Here is a 16,235-nt window from a genome sequence, read left to right as displayed (position 1 = left end):
GTTCAAAAAAGAACTAGATACATTCATGGAGGATAGATCCATCAATAGCTATTAGCCAGGGTGGACAGGGATAATTTCCCTAGCCTTGTTTGCCAGAAGCTGAGAATGGGCAACAGGGGATGGATCACTTGATTACCTGTTCTGTTCATTCTTTCTGGGGCACTTGGCATTGGCCACTGTTGGAAGACAGGGTACTGGGCTAGATGGACCTTTTGTCTGACACACTGTGGCTGTTCTTATCCAAAATTAGTGGATGCTCTTGACGTTAATTTCTGTTTGCCTTGGTTCCTGGTAAATAGGGCCAATAATACCATCTTATCTCAAAAGGGTTTGGTGAAGACAAATTCATTAACATTTGTGACATACACCAATACTACCATGATGAGCATCATGGAAAAAGACCATGATAAAACTTAGCATTTTGTATGTAGGGCAAGATATAAAGGGGGTGTCATAAATAAGATGTTATGATGCATGTAAAAATAAATATTGAATAGCTGCTTATTTAGTGAGCACAGTCTTTCCTATGCACTGATTGAGGCAGACATCCTATGGAAAAAGCATACAATCATAATAAAGACTGTATCCTAATGTGTGTACAGAAGGGGACAGAATTAAGGTTATACCTTTATTCTGGCATTTCCGAACTATTGAGCACTTGACTTTGTAACATTGTCATTCCTTTGACATGTTTTTATGTCATTTTCTACATTTTAAAAAAAGGCAAACGAGAAAATTCCATTTTTTGGAACTATTATGGTCCCTAACTGCATCATTAACAGGATAGGACCCTTTAGATCCACAATACAGAATTCTGCAACTTGAGATAACTGCCAATGGCTTATGGGAAGTTCAGTCAGCACATTGGAGCTGTGTGGTCATGAAGAAGGCTATGTTTTAGTAAAAGTCATGGAGAGGTCATGGGCAGTGAACAAAAATTCACGGCCCGTGACCTGTCCATGACTTGTACTATATACCCCTGACTAAATATTGGGGGAAGAGGGGCAGTCTAGGGTGTTGCATGAGTGCTCGGGGTGGGGAGACCCAGGGAGTGCTGCGGGTGTTTATTGGGGAGTGGGCAGGGCCCCCTGTTTGGGGTTTGTGGGGGTTGATGGGGCTGGCAGACTCCCTACATGGCTCTTCACGGCTCCCCAGCAACAGGTCCCTCCCTCAGCTCCGCGCACTGCCCCTTCCCCAAGTGCCGGCTCTGCAGCTCCCATTGGCCGGGAACCACGGGGGCAGTGCCTGTGGGTTGAGGCAGCATGCGGAGCTAGGAGCTGAGGGAGCGACATGTCACTGCTTCCGGGGAGCCGTCCAAGGTAAGTGCTGCCCAGAGCCCTCACCCTTCCCATGCCCCAACACCCACTCCTGAGCCCCCTCACACATCCAAACTCCTGCTGCTGCTGCGGGTGGAGGGTGTGGTAGCCTGAGACTGCCCCAGTAGCAGCTGGTGTAGCTGGCTCAGGGGCTGCCTGAGCTGCTCAGGTGGCCCCTGGGCGAACTGCTCAGATGGCCCCTGGGCCAGCTACACCTGCCGCTGCAGAAGTCACAGAGGTCATGGAATTCGTGACAAACTCATAGCCTTAGTCATGAAGTATGGTCAGTTTAAATGGAATCTTCTGAGAGTTCCGGTACCAACTCTTAACAAGCAGACTTTTTTTTTTTTTTCAGAAGTCTATAAATTGGACAAACTTGGGTGTATTTTTCATTGAGCTGGCAAAAGCCAAACTGGTGATACCAGTGATCGCTACCCCCCGCCCCCCCCCCAGTGAAATGTCAATACTCTACTCCAAAGCATGAAGGCAATAGAGTTTTTCAATGAAGCTGTGTACAGTTGTGGTTTTTTTTAATCTTCAAGGTTGTGTTCCGTAACCTGTTCAGAAATATTCACACTGTTTTGCTGAAATTTTCTAAAATATTCATCCAGAATCAGACGCATGGAAAGGGAAAATTCAGCCCAAATGGTTAGTTTGGCAATATAAACAACTGAAAATAAGATCTATAAAGCAAAGCATTAGGTAGCAGTACTACCAGCAAAATCTGTAATGTATCTTAAAAACTCTGTAACGTGAATAAGGCTCTGTGGTGCATATGGATAATCCTTAAGAGCTGCAATTTAATACTGGAGCCAATAGCCTAGATTTAGGCAGTTTATATAATCCGCAAGGTTATCATCCACTCCTAATTTGTTATGCTGCATGCTGCTATCGAAGCTCTTTTATTGCTTATCCCTTACTTTGCTGTGCTAGTTGTAAAGTTAGCCCCTGCCTCTTCCCCAAGAAGACTTTAATTTATTTACAATAACTGATTAATGGAGCCTCCTCACATGTGTGACAGGATGCCAAATCTAAGGACTTGTCTATATGGGGAAATTTAGCTGCATAATACATTGATATAACTACAGTGGTACTGGCATAATTGTAAAGGTAAAGCTACCCATGTAGAAAAGGCCTAAAATCCACATCTGTTCTTCTGGGAATTAGAGCAAATTAGCAGGCTAAATTCTGTTTTAATATACAATTCTGTATTTTTTTGGGATAACTGGAAGTATTAAGTTTCACAAGTAAACTTGTTTTTAAATAGTTAAACTAAATACAGATTTGTCCATTTAAATAGTCCTATAACAGTGCACATTTAATGCATTGCAGAAATAACGATATAAATCCTGGAAATGCACCTAATTTAACAAAATTAAATTGTAGAGAATCAACGGAGAAATCTAGGGTTAAGAAGCCAACGGCAATCTGACAGCTGTGTATTAAGTAGTGATGATGAAGATGAATCAAGAGATAATGATGTATACGTAACAAACAAGGTGTCTGAAGATTTAGAAACACTGGAGGATGAAACTGCAAGTTCAAGGTATGTACCCATGCAACTTCCTGTCGACATATAAAATGTAATATGTAAAAAAATCAAAAACCTTGTCATACTGAAAAAGAGTAGTGTGGTGGCATCCTGTATGTGGCTTAGTCTCCTTTTTGATACTGTTAACCTATTCTAAAGTTTCATATCTTCTCATTTATGAGAGAACAGGAATATTAAAGCTGCTATTGAAATAAGGAAAAAATGGAACAATATATTTAAATATTGAGACAATGATACCTGGCTTATTTTTTTTGGATTACAAGTCAAATGAAGACACAATTTAGAGAAGTGGCAAGAGGAAATGCTAATCAAAAGCCACAAATTTTAACTTACAGCATTGTTCTTTTATGCAAAGCTCAAGGACCACAGTGAGGTAGGTAACTATTTTCACTGGTGTCCTACAGGAAGTAAGAATACCCACCAAGATTTTTCTTCTAAACCTTTTATTCCTTTTACAACTCTCCTCTGAACTCTCTCCAATTTCTGTTCATCTTTGTCAAGTGTAGCAGCCAAAACTAGATACAGTACTCCCATTTTAGGCCTCAGCTGTGCTGAGTAGAGTGGAACAGTTGCCTCCCATGCCTTACATAAAACAGTTCTGTTAATACAACCCAGAATATTAGCCTTTTTTCAACTGCATCACATTGTTGGCTCATTCAATTAGTAATCCACTGTAATCCCCAGATCTCTTCTGCAGTACTGCTGTGTAGCCAGTTATTCTCCATTTTGTAGCTGTGCATTTGATTTCTCCTTCTTAATTGTAGTATTTGGTACTTATCTTTATTGAATTTCATTATGTTGATTTCAGACTAATTGTCCAATTTGTCATGGTCACTTTTCCTGCTAATCCTATTCTCCAAGTGTTTGCAACCCCTCCCAGCTTGGCATCATCCACAAATGTTATAAGTATACTCTGCACTCCATTATCCAAGTCATTAATGAAAATATTGAATAGTACTGGACTCGGGACTGACCCTTCCAGAACCCCAGTAGAACACTCCTAGTCTGACAGCAAACCATTGATAACTACTCTGAGTATGGTCTTTCAACCAGTTATGGTACCCGCCATAATTTCATCTAGGTCACATTTCTCTAGTTTGATTATGAGTGTCATGTGGGACTGTATCAAAAGCCTTACTAAACTCCAGATGTATCACTTAAACTGCTTCTTCATATCCACTAGACCTGTCAAAGAAGGAAAATAGGTTGGTTTGGCATGATTTGTTCTTAACAAATCCATGCTGGCTATTCCTTATAACCCTGTTATCTGCCAGGTGTTTATAAATTGATTGATTGTTTAATTTGTTCCAGTATCTTTCCAGATATCGAGGTTAGGGTGACTGGGCTATAACTCTGCAGGTCCTCTTATAGTATCTATCTTTAAATAAATAAATAATGTATTTCTTTCTGTCTTTTTCTTCCCTCCCTACCCCACCCCACCTTCTGGGACCTCACCCATCCTCCATGAGATTGCTTCAGCTAGTTCTTTAAGTACCCAGGTACAAGCATAATTCATACGATTAGCTATACATTTACCTTGGGGTAAAACAAGGAATATGTGCCCAAAGGGTACACACAGAGTTTATCACTAGAATCATTTAATGTCATTAAGCCATGAGACTGAATCTAGTCATCTGTCTACCATCAGAATCCCAATTTGAATTGCTGAATTAAGCTAATGTGCAATAATTAATAAAATACAATTAGCTGTTCTCATTTTCCTCCTTTCTTTGATTAGAATATGCCAAGATTATAATAAAAACTTCAGTGTATCATAGAAATATAATTACAGTATCACAGGCTTTCCATATTATTTGAAAATAAATCTTTCTTTCAGTGTCCACAAATGCAAAAAGGATCCTTCATCCTGCAGAGCTTTTTAATTTGTGGGCCCTTCAAGAACTAATGCCCACTGATACCCAAAAGAAGGGGATGAGAGGAGAATGAGGGTGCCGATGACTTCAAGATTAAGCAGCCCTCTCTTGTCTTCCCCTGATAGTTCTAAATTTAAAACCTACAGAGACACATTTAATATTTGGTTTGTTTTTGTTTTTTTTAATAAGTGAGCCAGCTAGCTATCTCCATGTGACCTCTCTTTTTAGGGATCCCTTATTAGTGCTCTGACTTTGAAAACTACTTTTTTGGGAAAACATTTCAACTTTTTTTCTCTGAGAGCACCCTTCACTAAACCTGCCAGGTAGGATGGTGCAGTCTTTTAATTCTGTATTACACATTTCTTTCTTTCCCCTCACCTATATAAATCTGCATATTACTGCTTTTAACATTTCTACTCTGGCACAGAGATCGGCAGGTGGAAGCTGGAGGTCAAGGGCTGAAAAGCGGCATAAAATATCTTGAAGTCTAAAAACTCTTAGTTTGAAGGCAACAGATCAGGCAACACATAATGGGTCTGAGCTCCTGAAGTGGTACAGTTTTTAGGCAGGAAGCTGATTGGGCAGCCCCCTCAAATTAATGCTGAAGGAATGATAGTGTTAGATATGTCTGAACACTGCCAATGAAGTGATTCAGACTTTGAGGATCAGCATGTAGCTTTGCGTGTGATGTGAATTCAGTGCTCACTAAATTATGGGGGAAACTACACTGGCTGCAAGTAACCATTGTGCAAACTTATAAAAAAATGCCAAAATATCACTTCTGACCTACAAATCTGGCTCTCCCAACTACTGGAATCCGTTGGTCACCAGACAACTGCACGAGTTTACCTTATTTGGGATAGTAGATAGCTTGAGCATTGCTTAATGGAATAAGATCATGAAACTACCTTTGTCTTGAGTCAGAGTTTAAATGCTAATGTACAAATCCGCTATTCTACCTACCTCTCAAGTAGTTTATAGCTATATTCACTTTGGTGGCTGAGGACTTCCATATATAAAGCGAGATGAATTGTGATGAGAATAACTCACAAAAGGTGCAGCATACTTCTTTTGCCCTGGGAACTCCATCACCCCATCCCGGCCATTCCTCCTCCTGCCCCTGCCATAGCTCCTTTTCTAGGACTTGCTGGGAGGCTGAATAGGGCTGCCTGTGGTGGTTGTAGGTAGTGCCTGTGCCTGGACAATTCCCTCCCATCCCAAGACAGTTATGGCACTTTTAAACCCCTATGCACTGCTGTAGCAATGTACAGGGGTCAGTAGCATAGTGGGGAATCCTTTCCTAGGACAGAATGTTAGTGTTAATCAGAAATTGTCCATCTTTTATTTTAACTTATTTTCCCAGTTTATTTTGGATCACTTTTTAAAAATCTCCTATGCAAGACAATAATATGGCTTACTTGAGAACTGACCATCTTGTGTCTAAGGGTATGTCTACACTACGAAATTAGGTCAATATTATAGAAGTCGATTTTTAGAAATCGACTTTATACACTCAATTGCATATGTCTACACTAAGCGCATTAAGTTGGTGGAGTGCATCCTCACTACAGTGGCTAGCATCGACTTATGGAGCAGTGCACTGTGGGTAGCTATCCCACAGTTCCCGCAGTCTCCGCCGCCCATTGGAATTCTGGATTAAGCTCCCAATGCCTGATGGGGCAAAAACATTGTCACGGATGGTTTTGGGTACATATCGTCAGTCGCCCCTCCCTCCATGAAAGCAACAGCAGACAATCATTTTGCGCCTTTTTTCCATGCAGACTGCTTTCAGCAGACGGTAGGATTGCTAACCGTCATCATCCACCACTTCTGCTGCAACTGTGCTCTGCTGCTATTGTCTCAGTAGCGAATTTCTCCATGTTGTCTGTTATGGGCTCCCGGGTATGTGTGTTCTTCCTCAGGAAATGTGCGCGGTGCTACCGTCCGTCATCCACTGCTTCCACTGCAACTCTGCTCTCATGAATCCACCTCTGAGGTACTCTCGTCGTTCTCTATAAATATCTATTCTCGTGGCATGTGTCGTCAGCCACCCCTTCCGCTGCAACTCTGCTCTCCTGCAGATGCCATACTATGGCAGGCTTAGAGCCCGCTCGGATCACCGCAGCAGTTAGGAGCACTGTAAACACCTCATGCATTATCCTGCAGTATGTGCAGAACCTGCAAAAGCAGTTGAGGAGGCGACAGCAGCGTGGTGACGAGAGTAATGAGGACATGGACACAGACATCTCTCAAAGTATGGGCCCCGGCAATTTGGACATCCTGGTGGCAATGGGGCAGGTTCATGCCATGGAACGCTGATTCTGAGCCCGGGAAACAAGGACAGTCTGGTGGGATCACATAGTGTTGCAGGTCTGGGATGATTCCCAGTGGCTGCGAAACTTTCGCATGCATAAGGGCACTTCCATGGAACTTTGTGACTTGCTTTCCCCTGCCCTGAAGCACAAGAATACCAAGATGAGAGCAACCCTCACAGCTCACAAGTGAGTGGCGATAGCCCTCTGGAAGCTTGCAACGCCAGACAGCTACCGGTTAATTGGGAATCAGTTTGGAGTGGGCAAATCTACTGTGGGGGCTGTTGTGATCCAAGTAGCCAACACAGTCACTGAGCTGCTGCTATCAAGGGTAGTGACTCTGGGAAATGTGCAGGTCATAGTGGATGGCTTTGCTGCGATGAGATTCCCTAACTGTGGTGGAGTGATAGACGGAATGTATATTCGTATCTTGGGACCGGACCACCTTGGCAGCCAGTACGTAAACTGCAAGGGGTACTTTTCAATGGTGCTACAAGCACAGTGGATCACAAGGGACGTTTCACCGACATCAACATGGAATGGCCAGGAAAGGGACATGGTGCTCGCATCTTCAGGAACTCTGGTCTGTTTGAACAGCTGCAGGAAGGGACTTTCTTCCCAGACCAGAAAATAACCGTTGGGGATGTTGAAATGCCTATAGTTATCCTTGGGGACCCAGCCTACCCCTTAATGCCATGGCTCATGAAGCCATACACAGGCACCCTGGAGAGTAGTAAGGAGCTGTTCAACTCTAGGCTGAACAAGTGCAGAACGGAGGTAGATATGCATTTGGACATTTAAAAGCACGCTGGCGCAGTTTACTGACTCAGACCTCAGCGAAACCAATATTCCCATTGTTATTGCTGCTTGCTGTGTGCTTAACAATATCTGTGAGAGTAAGGGGGAGATGTTTATGGCAGGGTGGGAGGTTGAGACAAATCGCCTGGCTGCTGGTTACGCATAGCCAGACACCAGGGCGGTTAGAAGAGCACAGGAGGGTGCGGTGCGCATCAGAGAAGCTTTGAAAACCGGTTTCATGACTGGCCAGGCTACGGTGTGACAGTTCTGTTTTGTTTCTCCTTGATGAAAACCCGCGCCCTTGATTCACTCTACTTCCCTGTAAGCCAATCACCCTCTCCCCTTCGATCACCGCTTGCAGAGGCAATAAAGACATTGTTGCTTCACATTCATGCATTCTCTATTAATTCATCACACAAATAGGGGGATAACTGCCAAGGTAACCTGGGAGGGGTAGGGGAAGAGGGAAGCACCGGGTGGGGTGGTGAATGAGGGGAGGAGGAAAGGACAAGGCCGCACTGCACTTCAAAACTTATTGAATGCCAGCCTTCTGTTGCTTGGGCAGTCCTTTGGGATGGAGTGATTGGGTGCTCGGAGACGCGCACACACCCCAGTGCGTTCGTGGGCGTCTGGGTGAGGAGGTTATGGAATTTGGGGAGGAGGACAGGCAGTTACACTGGGGCTGCAGCAGTGGTCTGTGCTCCTGCTGCCTTTCCTGCAGCTCCACCAGATGCCGGAGCATATCAGTTTGATCCCCCAGTAGTCTCAGCATTGCACCCTGCCTCTTCTCGTCACGCTGCCGCCACCTCTACTCTTGCTCCCGCAACCTCTCATCTTGCTTGTCCCTCCTGTCCTCGTGTTCATTTTCTGCTTTCCTGGACTCTGCCATTGTTTGCCTCCACGCATTCTGCTGAGCTCTTTCAGTGCAGGAGGACAGCATGAGTTCAGAGAACATTTCATCGTTAGTGCGTTTTTTTTTTTTCACCTTCTGATCTGCGCTAGCCTCTGGGACAGAGATAATAGGGGGAGAGTTGAAACATTTGCAGCTGCAGGAGGGAAAAAAAGAGAATTTTAGAGAACAATGGATAGACTCTTCCACGGTGAACCAAGCTGTTAACATTATACATCACGTGCTTTCAGTACAAGGTCGCATCTTTCCTCTTATATTGAGGGCCTGCCGGTTTGGTGTGAGAGATCACATATGCAGGGCCAGGCAACAGAATTTGGCTTACAGGCAGCCATGGTAAGCCACAGTCTTTCGGCTTTTTCAGCCTTCATAACATGTGGGAATGGTTTCAAACAGCAGCGCCCTCCTTTCCCATACCAAGCACTCAGTGGGTTAGCCATTTAAAAGGAGAGGCTGCGGTTTTTGGGTTAACGTGCAGCACAAACCCAACTAATCCGTCCCCCCAATTCTCTGAGATGATCCGTTCACCTCTCCTCCCACCGCGTGACTAGTATCAGAGAAGATCCCTGCCAGCCAAACGCAAACAGCTTAGCGTGAACGGGCCCCGCCCCAACCACGTGGCTAAAAGTGTGGATGATTTCTTTTCAGACACAGGCAAACAGCCCAGCAGGAACAGCCACCTCTGTCCCCTTAGTAATGTCCTTGGAGGATTTCCACTCCATCCCCAGACACATTAACAGACTTTTCCAGTAGCTGTACTGTACTGGCCACGAATGCATCCCAAGTCTTCAGGGCAAATTAATAATTAAACACGCTTGCTTTTAAACAATTATATTTACAAAGGTACACTCACCAGAGGTGCCTTCTCCAGCTTCATGGTCCGGGAGCCCGCCATGGGAGTATATTGGCTCCAAGGTGATAAACAGTTCCTGGCGGTTGGGGAGAACGGTTTCTTTTCTTGCTTGTGGTGCGCTCTCCTCATCTTCCTCATCCCCAAATCCTCATCCCTGTTGTGTGAGACTTCCCCTCTGTAGGTGTCCATGGACAGGGGTGGGGTAGTGGTAGGGGCACTCCCTAGAACTGCATGCAGCTCATCATAGAAGTGGCATGTCTGGGGCTCTGACCCGGAGCGGCCGTTTGCCTCTTTTGTGTTTTGGTAGGCTTGCCTGAGCTTCTTAATTTTCATGCAGCATTGCTGCGGGTCCCTCTTATAGTTTCTATCCATCATGCCCTTGGAGACTTTTTTCAAATATTTTGGCATTTCATCTTTTGGAACGGAGTTCTGATAGCAAGGATTCTTCTCTCCATACAGCGATCAGATCCAGTACCTCCCATTCGGTCTATGCTGGAGCTCTCGTGATTCTGGGACTGCATGGTCACCTGTGCTGATGAGCTCGCCATGCTGGCCAAACAGGAAATGAAATTCAAAAGTTCCCAGGGCTTTTCCTGTGTACCTGGCCAGTGCATCTGAGTTGAAAGCACTGTCCAGAGCGGCCACAATGGTGCACTCTGGGATAGTTCCCGGAGATCAATACCGCCGAATTGCCTCCACACTACCCCAAATTCGACCCGGCGATGTCGATTTCAGTGCAAATCCCCTCGTAGGGGAGGAGTACAGAAATCAATTTTAAGAACCCTTTAAGTCGACAGAAATGGCTTTGTCGTATGGTCGGGTACAGGGTTAAATCAATCTAACAGTACTAAATTCAACCTTAATTTTCATAGTGTAGACCAGGGCTAAGTGTAGAGCTGAAATTGCTAAATATAATGGACAAGAAGAGCACACATGTAAATGCTTCTGTGTTCTGCCATCCCTAGAGCTATCAACCTTCTATGAAGCTGGGTACTAATGACATAACTAGTCCTGGTCAGGATGAATTGATATAAATCACTGATTTTAATCATGATTCATATCGGCAAGTAGGAAGATTTGAATTTAAATCTATTGTAATTGTGTTTTGCACTTATACTTTATGCTTGTTGTTCTCATTAGTTAGTAACCATTAAATAGCCTTGACACTAAATTTGGTGTTTCCTTTTGCTTACCCAGAGGAAATACTCTATGCATGTTTATTTAAGTAATTTATAGCTTAACTCTACTTTTATACAGATTCTCTATTTTTATATTTTTTTTATTGTTAGAAAATGGTGAATGATGTCTTATTTACTAGGTGTTTGGTTTTTTTTAAAACTTGTGATTTGTGTCCATTTCTGGATGGAAATTCAAACTCAATTCAGACTGCATAAAAACAGCATTTTAAATGTTTATTAAATTACCTTACATAAGAGAAAAGCTTATCCAGCATATTTATCAACTTGTTTTGCATTTAAAATTTAACTGATATATTAAAGGGGAAGTATGTGTCTGTAGTTGATGAAGTGAACTGATTGATTGTTTCTGGTCACCATTTCCTGGAAGATTTTTTTAGAACTAGTAGATGCCTCCTCTCATACCTACTTTTTATTCGAAGATTGGAAGAAGAAAACAAGATTTCCTGCTTTTACCACTCCTGATTGGTTTCTTAACTTTGAAAGAACTAGTCACTAAAGTGAGCTAGTTGAATAAACTGAAATGACAAAAACAACCTCTTCTGCAAGTGCAGAGAGACTAAGTGCTGTCAAGAGCTGGCTTACCACTTCAACAAACATTAATTTCAGATGTTTTGCCAGTGGCTTCTACTAGTTGAGTGGTTAATTTCCTTTAAAATTTGGCAGGAAACGTACTGCTTAATATTAATTTTGCATTTAATATAAATGATTCTAAGAAGTTTAGGTCTTAACATAGGTTGTATTAATTTCAAATTGATTTTAAATAAGTTTGTTTTTAAAAATACACCAGTGTTTAAATTTAAAAAAATATCTATTTTTATCCACCCTGATTGGTGTTACACTCCAATATGTGCATACTCTAACATGTTATCACTAGTCATAATAAAGTCTAACCTGCCATCAATTTCAGCAGTCCAGCCACTGATGAAAATATCTACAGTGGAGAATGTTAAAGGGAAACTCAACAGATATTAAAATAAACAATAAATAAAAATGTCAAGCAGGCTTCATTGTGCTCTCCATGATAACTCAATTCATACTCAGTAAGTTCATGAGCACCCTCCCTCCCCCTTCTCTTTTTTTGCTTGTTTACTTCTTCTTTAATAATAGTTTGTGGTTTTGTTGCTTGGTATATGAGATGATGTGGTGAGCCTCAGCCAGCAGAGGGATTTGGAGTTGAAATGTTTGCATGCTGTTCTACAGTGAAAGAACTTGGAGTAATTCAGTTAACCTGTTACAATGTGCTCCTGGAAGGAACTTAGAGTTCTTAGAATGTGAACTCTGTTCCGAAAAGCTTCTGGAGACTGCCGTACCCTTCTATATGCTAGATGTATCCTGTACAGTGCTGTAAGTTACCACTATTTTCAAAAGTTGCTTTTGTTGTTAGGACTATTACAGTGGGGATGAGGGAGAAGAAATGGTAAACATGAAGAGGATGAATGAAAATAAGGGCCTTCTCCTGTGAGGTGTAAGAGAGCCTAATCTCATTAATGTAACAAATTGAGAGCCTAACATGAGCACACCCCATGTGAGCCTTCGATTTGGTATAATAGAAGTTGGCCTAAAGCCTAGTTTCTTGAGTGTGAGGAAAAGAAGAGGTTCTTGCCTGAGGCAAACACTAGGACACAAAATAACCAGATATTATTGTCTGAAGTTTCCAGTGCATAATGGAACTAACATATTGTTTTGGGGGTTTTTTAGGCCTTCAGGTACCGTTAGTTGTCCAATTTGCATGGATGGATACTCAGAGGTAAGAATCTACACCTTGTCTACAATATTTTTTGTTCCACTGAAAGAAGAATTAAAATGAGAGGTACAGAATCACTACACTTGTTAGCTAGTTGTATTTGGAGAGTCAAACTATTGTACACATTAGAGAAAATCTTAGTTTTTAAGTCAGTGCATAAGGGTGATAACCTCTCCAGGAGCTTCTGTAGGATATTCAGTTTCCTTAATAGAAGACTAATGTAATTATGATGATGTAGCGTATTTCAATTTCTAATATTCCTTTACTACCTGCGTTAGGAGACCCTTCCATTCTCAAGTTGCGACAAACATGCTACTAAACAACAGTATCTCACTGACTGACTGCTCCTAGTGACTAAGACTCTGAATTACTAAATTTTGCAAGTATTTAAATGGTAATTGAAATCTGATATGTTGAGCCATATGTCATAAAAACATATCTGGCAGTATATTTGTTAAGGTTAGCTTGCTCTTGAGAGTCAGCTGATAATACATGTTTCCATGTTAAGTCTTCAATAAATAGCGCTAAAGTCACTGAAATTTTATCAATTGCAAAGATTTGCGCTTACACAGTTGTGTTATGTAATCAATATTGCTCTTGTGCAAAGCTGAGTTTCTTTCCCATAGACTTCAGCTTTATAGTTTCTTCTCTTTCAGATTGTACAAAGTGGACGACTTATCGTGTCAACCAAATGTGGCCATGTCTTCTGTAGTCAGTGCCTCCGTGACTCCCTTAGAAATGCTAACTCTTGCCCAACTTGTAGGAAAAAACTCAATCACAAACAGTACCATCCAATTTATATATAAGCACTTTGAATTCTTCTCAGGACAGCCTCAACTGGATCTTGGTGAAAATGTAATGCATTTGTGATGCCTTGAAGATTAAAGGAGCAACAGATTGTATGCCCACCCAATTGTAGTAAAACGGATTTTTTGAGAATTGTGCACATCTAAAACAGCTTTCATATGGTCCAGTCATTCTGTCAAAAATAGCTTCTTGTCTTGTCATTTGTTCGTGTTAAAAGTTCTTGAAGGTCTGAAAACACAGGTCGGTATGTGTCACCAATGAAGCAACTGATGATCTGTTTCCCTCTACTTTTTTTGAAGTGCTTGAAATTGAGTTCTGGATATATATTTTTTTTTCTATTTCTTAAATGCTTTTAATTACTCCCCCTCACCTGCCCCCTTCCTCCCAGATAAAGAAGTTACATTGCCCACAGTATGAATAAATGCTTTCATTTGAATCTTATCATGATGCAGGTGGCAGGCAGCAAGCACCCTGGAGAGCACCCTGTGCTAAAGCATATAGTCTTACCTGAACTGCAGTTTGTTCAAATAGAATGAGTTCTGTGACAGGCAAAAACTTAATAAAATATTAAATTGTATACCAGAGTAATGCATTGAACTAATATGCCATTAGCCAGCAACTAACCTTTCTGTAACTAGAAGTCTTGAATATGCAGACCTATATTTATGGGCTCCATGATGTTTAGAGTACATAGCCAAATTATAACTTTCATAATATGAATGTGAAAATATTTCATTTCTGGTGTATCTTAATTGCCCAAGAATTACTTGATTTGAATCGCAGTATTGAAATGTTTCCTAGTCTGTGGTGAGATGATTTCTTGCTATAATACTGTTCAGTAAATGCTATAAAATAGAATTTTTATTTCAGCACAAAATTACAAGGAGATATGGTGCCTCAGTGAGTTGATGCATTTAACTGTAATAGTTCTATATGTAGGCAAGACGTTAACATCAGTTTTCTATGATCTCTGTACATACCTGACACTGGGGCCAATGTTTTGTTCCACAATATAATATTATAACAATATCTACCAAGGCATCTTTAAAACTGGAGGTTAGTCTGTATGAAACATGAACAAAAATAAACTGCCAGCTACTTTGAAGACTGTTAGAATACATTTTTCAGACTTGCTTTTTACCCCTTCTTCCACCACCCCCGACTTTCGAAAACAGATTTTCAAGAGGCATGTAATTAACACAGATAATTAGTATTCTTCTTAATCCATCATTGGGATAATGGATTGTTTTAAATGAAAGAAGCTGCTCTAATTAGCCAATTAAACTTCAAAGAGGTGTCTAGCCAAGACTACACAATGTTTTGTAGAATCTTCAATGTGCAGAATATGGCCTATATGTAGCAGTATGGTTACTGACCCTGGAGAAATGTAATACTTGCGCTCCTCTGATCCTTATATAATTCAGAGTTTTTTACATGGAAAAGCCTGCTGTACTGTAACCTATGCACCCTGGCAATACTCTCTACATATTAAAAGGATATAATCGCCAGTAATTGCTTTCACTTGCACTGAATTATTTAAACATAATGCTGAATGAAGACTTTCCTAAAACATTTTCAGGACAGTGCAATTAATTTCTTTATCTTTTGTTTATAGAAAAACCTGTGGGATTTTTTTTTCTTCCATGTCTTGGAAGACAAACTGAGCAAGAGCTTTATTCTCTTCAAATTGTTCAGAAGCATCTGTCACATGCAGAAAAGCAGTCCCCCATGACGCTATCTAGTAATTTAGGGCCACATACACTCTACTATTAAAACCTCCCAATAGTTTTCTAAATAAATTAAGGTAAATGGCTCTCAGATATTAGCCATCATACCTAAACTACTGTGTACAGGGAAGGCAATAAGAGCATATAAATGTAAGGGATTAACTCTGGGGTCGTGGTTGAGTAGCATGTTCCTAGATCTTTAATTTGAGTACTAGCCCTAGCTTGAATTGTGTGTTTGCACAGTTTCCGCCATGTAAATATCTCTTTACAGCTTGCATATCGATATATAAACCTACTTGGACTTTAGATACCACAAACTGTAGAATATTCAACAACAAAAGTTTTTAACTTTTGTGATCCCTATTAAGTGCCACGTTTTGTGTACTTGAAAACAAATTTTAAACTTTCAATATCAAAATGGCAAATGTTAAAGTTGCATTATAATTTTAAAAAACTTGAAATAGATATATTTTAATTTCCAGTAAAGGCAGTGGCTCAGTATAGCTCATGACATTTGCAAGAACTGATAGATAATATAAAGATTTTTTTGATTATGTAAACATATGTTTTTCACTTGTCATTGTATATAATTCAAAATTTCCTGTATTTAATTGTATTCATGTCTGTATGTCAGATCTACTTTGGACTCTACTGGTAGACAAATAATTCTTTAACGGATGGAAATAAAACTATTAATTTGACCAATCAGAAGTAGTCCATTTATTTTAGTCATCTTGTATTCCAATTCAGTTTGGGTGGGGAAAAAAACAAATTGATTGCATATACCTAAATCCCAAAGATTTAAATTTTTTACTTTTTGGTCAACATTTGTCGCTAGATATGGGGACAGAGAAGGCAACATACTCCATTTAGGAAATTCAGAGAAGAGGAACAAAAATGATTAAAGGTCTAGTAAACATGACTTATGAGTGAAGATTGAAAAATTTGGGTTTGTTTAGTCTAGAGAAGAGAAGATTGAGGTGGGACATAAGTTTTCAAGAGCATAAAAGGCTGTTACAAGGAGGAGGGAAAAAACTGTTCTCCTTAACCTCTGAGGATAGGACAAGAAGCAATGGGTTTAAATTGCAGCAAGGGAGATTTAGGTTGGACATTAGGGAAAACATCCTAACTGTCAGAGTGGTTAAA

At 41.0% G+C, this 16,235-nt stretch overlaps 1 protein-coding gene across 15 annotated transcripts in view; it reads left to right on the top strand.

Annotated features, from left to right (window-relative positions):
• Positions 1 to 15,790, top strand: part of RNF4 (ring finger protein 4) — a 44,957-nt gene extending 29,167 nt beyond the window's left edge. For 13 of the 15 annotated variants that reach the window (XM_043512572.1, XM_038399642.2, XM_038399647.2 and 10 more), the window contains 2 exons: positions 2,703 to 2,862; positions 13,212 to 15,790. In XM_043512572.1, coding sequence (XP_043368507.1) covers positions 2,703 to 2,862; positions 13,212 to 13,425 — 374 coding nt within the window. In that variant the 3' untranslated portion in view covers positions 13,426 to 15,790. Of the gene's footprint in view, positions 1 to 2,702; positions 2,863 to 3,131; positions 4,203 to 12,509; positions 12,559 to 13,211 lie in introns of those variants that run through there. The other 2 variants (XM_043512580.1, XM_043512582.1) reach the window with 2 other exon arrangements.
• Positions 15,791 to 16,235: the final 445 nt, after the last annotated feature.

Source organism: Dermochelys coriacea, chromosome 4 (genome assembly GCF_009764565.3).
Source record: "Dermochelys coriacea isolate rDerCor1 chromosome 4, rDerCor1.pri.v4, whole genome shotgun sequence".
Taxonomy (NCBI): domain Eukaryota; kingdom Metazoa; phylum Chordata; order Testudines; family Dermochelyidae; genus Dermochelys; species Dermochelys coriacea.
The sequence above is the reverse complement of the archived record's forward strand: the minus strand, read 5'-3'. Positions and strand labels throughout refer to the sequence as shown.